General features: G+C 42.8%; 1 protein-coding gene across 1 annotated transcript in view; it reads left to right on the top strand.

Moving 5' to 3' along the window:
* The first annotated feature begins 567 nt into the window (after positions 1-567).
* PSKH1 (protein serine kinase H1) overlaps positions 568-8,355 on the top strand; it is a 28,450-nt gene continuing 20,662 nt past the window's right edge. Inside the window, exons 1-2 of the mRNA XM_055000172.1 lie at positions 568-628; positions 5,401-6,448. Of these exons, the coding sequence (XP_054856147.1) occupies positions 5,498-6,448 (951 nt within the window). The 5' untranslated portion in view covers positions 568-628; positions 5,401-5,497. The remainder of the gene's footprint in view (positions 629-5,400; positions 6,449-8,355) is intronic.

The following is an 8,355-nucleotide window of genomic DNA, read 5'->3' as shown; positions in this document are numbered from 1 at the left end:
TTCAATTTACCCAAATAAATAAAAACAATGAACACTGAAGATTAGAATGAAAAATTGCATCCAGTAAAATTAAAACAAACGAGCAACACAACCAAAGCTCAGATGCTAACAATATCCATTGTATATTTTACTTATGTCAGATAGCTTCAGGTGGTTAGTCGAATTGATTTTTATTGTATTGATTTTTATTTTATTTATTGTGTATGTATTACTTACTCCCTTTGGGAACTCCTGCGGCCGAAAGGTGGTTTGTAAACACACACAGCATGTGAAGAAATAAAACTGGAGCAGGGGGAAAGGTTGAGGCGGTGAGTGGCAACCGCCTTCCTTCTCGCCCCACCAGCCTTCAAGTTGACGGTTAGCTCAGCGCCGCCAACGACCGCCGGGCGGCTAACGGCCGCCTAGGCCTCCTGAGTCACCATAGCAACCACAACCACCTCCCCCCTCCCTTCTGCGTTAGTCCCGCCCCGAATCCTCCTCCGCCAATCGCAGCGGAAGAAAAAAAAAGGCAGAGCACCATGTGGTGTCTTTCCCTGTGCGCGCGCTGATGACGGCATAACGCGAGCGCCGGGCCAGAACCCCGCTGGGGCCTGGGCTGGACCCGGCGCCCGTTCTGCCGCAGTCTGAGGTGAGTGCTGGGTTGCTCGGCCTGGCTTCTGGAGTTCCGCGTTGCGCTCTTCCTCTCGTCGCCTCGCAGCCTCGGCTGGGGGGTTCCCGGAGCGCTGACCTCAGAGGGGCCTGCAAGGCTCTCTCTTCCACTTGCTCCTTGCACAAGGCCTGGCCTTCTAGGGTTGTCAGCTTCTGGTTGAGAAATTCCTGGAGACTTTGGGGGTGGAGCCTGGGGAGGGCCATCAGCAGGGCATAATGCCATAGTGTCCACCCTCCAAAGCAGCCATTTTCTCCGGGGGGGATTGATGTCTGTCACCTGGAGATCAGTTGTAATTACCGGAGATCTCCAGCTGTCAGCTGAAGGTTGGCAGCCCTACTTCAGACCCTTCCCCATGCCTGGTCGGGGTGGGGCCGCTCTGGTCAGCCTTTCTAGTCCTTCAGCCATTTCTCCTGGCTTTTCCCACCCAAAGAGGAGCGCCCTCTCCTGAGGGATCGCAAAACCAAAACCCCAAATAATGGATCACAAACGGATAGCCTTGTGTAATAGCTAATGAACTCACAGAGGGTTAGGTTCTAGTGCAATTTAGTTACACTGTAGAGTGGTACCAAGGATCTTGTTTATATAAAAATAACCCCTTAAAAACTAGTAGCACCTTAAAGAACAATTTAAAGGAGCTCTGACTTTTGAAAGCTCATACCCTGGAAATCTAGTTGGTCTTTAAGGTGCTACTGGACCTCAGTCTTGCTCTTCTACAACCGACCAACATAGATACTCACCCAAAATTTTTGTTGTAGAGAAAGCTTTTCTTAGTCTCATTTTGTCAGTGCAAAATAAGAAAATATCTAAAGCAGGGATCACTAGCCTTGCTGAACCTGTAACTGTTTGGAGAATTTTGAGAATAGGTTTTGCATGTTGCAGCACAGTGACTGCCATGGGGACTGGGCCCAGTCACATCATGTTAGTATTTGGGTTTTTTAAAAAAACTTCATTTATATCCCATCTTTCTCTCCAGTGGGGACCCAAAGTGGTTTCCATTTTAATCTTCACAACAGTAAGCCTGTGAGGTAGGTTAGTTTGAGAATAAGTAACTGGCCAGTGGTCACTCAGCATGTAGACTAGGAATTTGAACCTGGAGACTCCCAGATCCCATTTTAACCACTACACTGGTTCTAAGCCAAGTATTCCAAATGACTGCTCTCTGTAGATACAGAGGTGATGCCTCCTAGGGTTTTCTGAAGCACTGCCACTGTGCTATGTCAGTGAAGTGCAGAATAGCGAGGATTGGTTCTTTGCTTTAGGGTTAGGGTTTGCTTTAGGGAAGAAGCAAGAATTGATGCCAAAACCCCAACTGGTGGGTGCGATGTTGCTGATGAGCGTAACAGTGAGGATCCAACTGGTTAAAGCTATTTTATATGTTTGAAGCTGCCAATACCTGATCTCTGTTAATGGGAACAGAAGTGCTAGGATACTCCTTTTCCCAGCCTCCATTGAGCAAGAAAATCTGGATGAATGGTATAATATTTTTGCTGTATTGGTAAAAGGTATGTTCTTGTTAAAATGGTAATTGGAAAGAAGATCTAAGGGTTGTTTTTGACAGCCCGCCTCTTTCTGATTCCTGAGAACAACATAATGTAAAAAAAGACATATATAATTGCCAGATGAATACTTGACAATCCTTTAACTATTGACAAGGCTAATACTGGGGAACATTTTACTCCCCTGGTAGTTTCTACAAAAGCTTCTAGTCAGGACTGATTATCATACTTTTTTCTGTACCCTGTGATCTGTGTAGGATAGAAAAAGGTCTACTCAAGCTGTTCTTTTTTTAAAAAGTAAAGTAATCCTACTCACAGATTGCAGCCCGAGAACAGTTAGTACATTACCAGTGAAATCCTAAGCAGAGTTACTCCAGTCTAAGCCCATTGAAATCAGTGGGCTTAAACTGGTGTAACTCTGCTTAGGATTTCACTGTACATCCTTTTACATAATACAATAGTGTATCTCATGCAGAGGTGTTTCAGTGTAAGCTTATTGACATCAGTGGTCTTATACTGGAAGAACTCTGCATAGGATTGCACTATGAAGAAAGGGCTATATTGCAAAGAGGAGTAAAATCTAGACCCAGCAACAGTGATCTAAAAGCAGAAAAACCAAAATGCTACATTTTCTTATGAGCTTTTCTTAAGAATGAGGGACTATTTGTGTCAATTTCCAATAGCTTAGAAGAATGACATCCTTCATGAGCTAGTGAAGTGCTCAGGAATAAAAGTGTTTATTATATTTGGGAGGCGTACTTCTCGTTATAAGCTTGTTAAAGTGACATTTTTTAAAAAAATCTGTATGCCCAGTCTGACTAATACCATACTTAAAAACTATTTTCTGGGTAGTTTTGAATGCTAGTCCTGCATGGCTGATGTGTGTTACTGGCACTTCAAATTGTCATAGATATGAAGCAAACCATCAGTGAACCCAGGGAGGTGGGAGGAAGGTAGTTATACCACTATGCTTGTCCTCCCTTTCTTGTTCTTGAGCTTGGGAATCATTCAAATCCTGTGTAAGGAGGTTTGTCTTTAAAGAGATTTTTGAGATTAAATGTTAACTTTTGAACACTGACTTCCTTAAGCTTTTTGTTTGCTTGAAAGCCTGAATGCTGAAATTCTAATATGCCTTTATAATTGGTTGTGTTCTGCTCTTCTGAATATAAAAGATTCTTTTGCAGTTTATTTTTTTATGCCACCCTACCTCCAAGAATGTTCTGGGGCATAGGGGGTGTTCATGATTCTCTTCCCTCCATTATATCCTCACAATGCTTGTGAGGTAGGTTAGACTGGGAGAAAGAGACTAGTTAGGGTGGGTAGCTATGTTTGTCTGCAGGGTCCAAGTCCAGTAGCACCTTAGAGACCAACAAGATTTTCGGAGTGTAGGCTTTCAAGAGTCAATGTTCCTTTCTTCACAGTCGTGTCTGAAGAAGGGAGCTCTGACTCTCAAAAGCTTACACTATGAAAAACTTGTTGGTCTCTAAGGTGCTATTGGACTCAAGTCCTGCTGAGAGAAAGAGACTGGCCCAAGGTCACCCAGTGAGTTTTATGTCAAGAGACATTTGGATTTGAGTCCACCCAGGCCCAGTGGAACACTCTAACTGCTGCACCATAGAGTTGTTTGTGCTTCACTTTCATCTGAGGAAAGATGAAATACAGGCTGGCAAAGAGGTCTTCGGGCAGAAGGTTGAGCAGTTTTCCAGTGTTCTCTGCTGGACAGTTTGAGTACAGTGTCAGATCAAAACATAAAACGGGGTTAGACAGATTAATGAAGATGTCCATCAATGTCTACTAACCACGGTGACTAAATGGAACCTCCATATACAAAAGCAGGAAGCCTCTGAATACTAATGCTAAGAAACAGCAAGAGGGGAAGGCCTTGGCCTCTATGCCCTGGTTATTTGGCCATTCAGGACAACTGGTTGGCCTCGGTGTGAAACAGAATGCTGTACTAGATGGACCACGGATCTTCTTCAGCAGGGCCCCCTCTTATATTCCTAAACATTTAAACTTTCTGGCAGGCTGCCACCACATATAGGGAAGTGTTTCAAATTCTCCACCAGGGACTTTACACTAGGCTTCAAGAATTTTAAAACCATGCACGTTACATGGTAGTGTTCAGAATTGCTTTCATTTTCTAACAGAATAAATGGAAGACTTTCATTTTTTAAAACTTGAGTGAGTTCAGAATTTTTCCTGAAAAAGGAATGGTGAGTCTGGGGGGGACACAGACCCAAGCTCCAACTTCTGTAAGTGTCCAGAAACATAATTTTAATGTCTAAATTCTCAAAATGTCAACTGGAAACATCTGAGGCGTGATGTTTAGGAATGTGAAAGTATTTCATAAGACCTTGTAAATGTTACAGATTTATCTGCTTATTTAAATATTAGCCCTTCCACAGATAATGGTGAGGCTTGTAAAGGGATTTTGTATGCATGTTATTGTGTGTGGCAGTGTTGGTATTGTAATCGCCACTCCTACAGTTTTCAGTATCCATCTTTCCATTGCAACTATAGCTCCTGCTGCTGGATGAGAAGAAAATGACCAAAATATACTTGGTTAGGTAGACTATGGCTTACCTGGGTTAATGTGGAAGTAAATCCCATAAGCTTCCATAGGGTTTACTTACAAATAAGTTTGCTAAGATTGAAGCCTGAATGTCTTCTGGTTACAGAACTTGAACAAAATTCCTACCCTATTTTTCATTCCCAAACAAAATACTTTGGGGGGAGGGGCACTTATAATCATTTTATTTATTCATTTATTATTTATTTAACACATTCATTAGTCATCTTTCTCCCTTGCAGGAGCTCAAAGCAGCTTACAATAAAAATTAAAAAATCATAAAATGAATAAAAATGCAGTTTAAGACTGCTAATAAAACATAGAACCAAAGTTAATTATAAAAGCATTCCTTAATAAAAACTTACTCAGCTGCATATTTGTCTCTTGTGTTCAGCTCTATAGATTTACTTGATATTTTTCGTGTTGGTGTTCATGAAAAGTGAGTGCTGAAGCACTGAATCCTCACCTATGGACAAGCTGGTGAATCAATTCCTCCCCCCATGTATATGTTTGTCAAAATATTTGTTTGTTACATAAGATAACATACAGTTTGTGCAGCGATTAATTAAAACAGGGATCACTTTCAAGTGATTTGGTGGGAAGTGGGGAGAGTGCTAATATTTAATAGGAGGGGATATACATCTGAATAAATATGGTATGCTGACTGCTCTTTCTTATTCCTTTAGTTTCTTGGGATGCTGTGACGTTTGGAGCTGTCCCAGACATGTTGCTGCGGTGCTGCCCTGGGAGAACGCCTTGATGGATAATTGACACCATTCAGTGATGGGCTGTGGGACTAGCAAGGTACTTCCTGAGCCCCCAAAGGATGTTCACTTGGATCTTGTTAAAAAAGTTGAGCCATACTCTGGTTATAAAAATGACATATATAAGCACTTCATCAAAGATGATGGTGGCGACACCATCAAATCTGGCTTCATTTCTCCTCCCCGTCAAACCAATCCTTACACTGCCAGTGGCTGCTCTCCCACGTGTCTGGAGCAGCCAGAGCCCCGCAAGAACAGAGTTGCTAAATATCGTGCCAAATTTGACCCTAGAGTGACAGCCAAGTACGACATCAAAGCCCTGATTGGCCGAGGCAGCTTCAGCCGTGTGGTGCGGGTGGAGCACAAGGCCACCAAGCAACCATATGCTATCAAGATGATAGAGACCAAGTACCGGGAAGGGAGGGAAGTGTGTGAGTCGGAGCTGTGCGTATTGCGCCGTGTGCGGCACACCAACATCATCCAGCTCATCGAAGTGTTTGAGACTCAGGAGCGCGTCTACATGGTGATGGAATTGGCTACAGGAGGGGAATTGTTTGACCGAATCATTGCCAAAGGTTCCTTCACAGAGAGAGACGCTACCCGAGTGTTGCAGATGGTATTGGATGGAGTTAAATACTTACATACGTTGGGTATAACACACCGGGACTTAAAGCCAGAGAACTTGCTGTACTATCACCCAGGAATGGATTCTAAAATAATGATCACAGACTTTGGGCTAGCGAGTGCCCGGAAGAAGGGAGATGACTGCCTAATGAAGACCACCTGTGGGACGCCAGAGTATATTGCTCCAGAAATCTTGGTCAGAAAGCCTTACACTAACTCGGTAGACATGTGGGCCTTGGGTGTGATCTCTTACATCCTACTAAGTGGGACTATGCCTTTCGAGGATGACAACCGGACCCGTTTGTACCGACAAATTCTGAAAGGAAAGTACAGTTACTCAGGGGAGGTGAGTGTGTCAACGCTCAGAGGGCCTGTTGTGCAGGAGAATTTTGTTACGGTCTGAAATCCATTTGCTACAGGAAAACCCCTTGCTCTTGTACTCTGAGGCCCATAAACTAATCTTCACCTTCTAAGATAATGCAGTGTTTGAGTTTCAGAAGCAAGATTCACTTTATATGGATACAAGATGGTTCTGTAAGGCCTTTCAGTGGGGAGGGAAGATTTCCCCCCTCACCCACCCCCATGCTGTGCTTCTTTGAATTAGATTTCAGTTTTAGTATTCTCTTCCAAGCACTGCGTGTCAGGTCAGTCACTGGGGAGGGTCTGTGTCCAGTTCTCCAAAGCACAAGTTGAGTTGGAGGTCTTAGTGTTGTTTTGCATTGCTTAGGCAATCCCAAATGCAGCAGAGCGCTTACAAGGTGTTCTTACAATATCTGCTGGCAAGGGATTCTGGGGGATTTTTTTTTTGCAATACTTTTAGGAAAAAATAGGATTTTTCTCAAAAACCTGGGGCTTCCTCTGGATTTGCAGAAACCTCTTCCTTGGCCCTTAGGATCTGCATTGGGGAGAGGGGTGGGAATACCTTGCAATTAAAGATATGTCTGTATTTAAAAACAACAACACCAAATGTGTTGTTTTTCTTAAAGCAAAGGAAGCAAGTAATCTTTGGCAGCTGCTTTAAACAGGGATCTCTCTTTCTTTTCCTAGTATAATACAGTGGAAACATGGAGAGCCCAAGCCTTTTCAAAATAGGTATCGAACTCCTCCTCCTCTATCCATGTATCATGATAAGTTGCTCTTGGAAAAGCCAGCACACTTTAGGAGTTTGCTTGGTACTAAGCCAAGGCAGAAGAATAGGCTTTTCTTTTCTGGCTTCTGCTGCTAAGATGTTCTGTGTGGTTTATTTATTTATTTTTTAAAATGGTCAATGCATCCTTGGACAGAGAGGTTGTAAAGGAGATGGCATGGTCTGGATTCCAGTCAGTGTGGAGGGTGGGAGCGAGTTGAAGTTCCCCCCAACCTATTTCCTGATTTAACCTCCCACTTCTGATTTTGTACCTATCCTGTTAAAGGAAATATACAGGTAGCCAGCTGTAACTGATGCATCCCTGATCCCACCCTTGAGAGATATTATTTATAGATCTCTTGCATTAAATGCAACTTTGCCCTTACAGTCCAGATCTAGGGGACTGACACATCTCATGTCTGCCATTTTTCCCCTTTAATCTGTTTTGTGCCCCAATTATAGAAGGAGGGGCATCCAAATATGAAGTTCTTTTCTGCCCGCTTCCCATTTCCTCCAAGAGCTCTCATTCAGGAACGGAAAGTTCAGTTAAGTTGGTCTTTTTTGTTAGCAAGAACGAGCGCAGTATCTATATGTGACTAAGAGCAATTTCTTGAAGCAGGGGCTGAGGAGTGACAGCAAAATAACTGTAAAAAACCCCCAACAGGATACTTTAATATTTCTGGCATTTTAGAAAGATGAGGGTGTGATGGCATTTCAGTAATGGATGTAGATTCTTTTCACAAGTTTGGATTGTTCTTGCTGCTGCATCAGGATATAAGATGACATTAGAAACACAAGTTATTTTTTTATTTTAAAAAGTTTTCTGTTCTCTGGTGGCTGTGAGAGAGTCTTTCTTTCGCATTCCTTGTATGTCAGTGTTGTACTGTATGTGCTTGAAAGAAAGACAACCCCCTAAAATGATTCCCCTAAAAAAACAAACGTTTTTTATTAATGTATGTAAATAACTTGTATGCATATTTAAGATGTCCCTTTCATTTCCTTGATGGCGCATGTGGGGGGGAAATGTAGTCTTCCTTTCAGTTCAGTATGGTAGTTCTTTTGGTCAAAAGTATCCCTGTAAAGACCAGTTATCCAGTCAGATTTCAATGGGTGATCTCCAGATCTCT

This window comes from Eublepharis macularius, chromosome 16, assembly GCF_028583425.1.
Source record: "Eublepharis macularius isolate TG4126 chromosome 16, MPM_Emac_v1.0, whole genome shotgun sequence".
NCBI lineage: Eukaryota > Metazoa > Chordata > Lepidosauria > Squamata > Eublepharidae > Eublepharis > Eublepharis macularius.
Note: the sequence above shows the minus strand (reverse complement) of the source record. Positions and strands in the feature narration are given on the sequence as shown.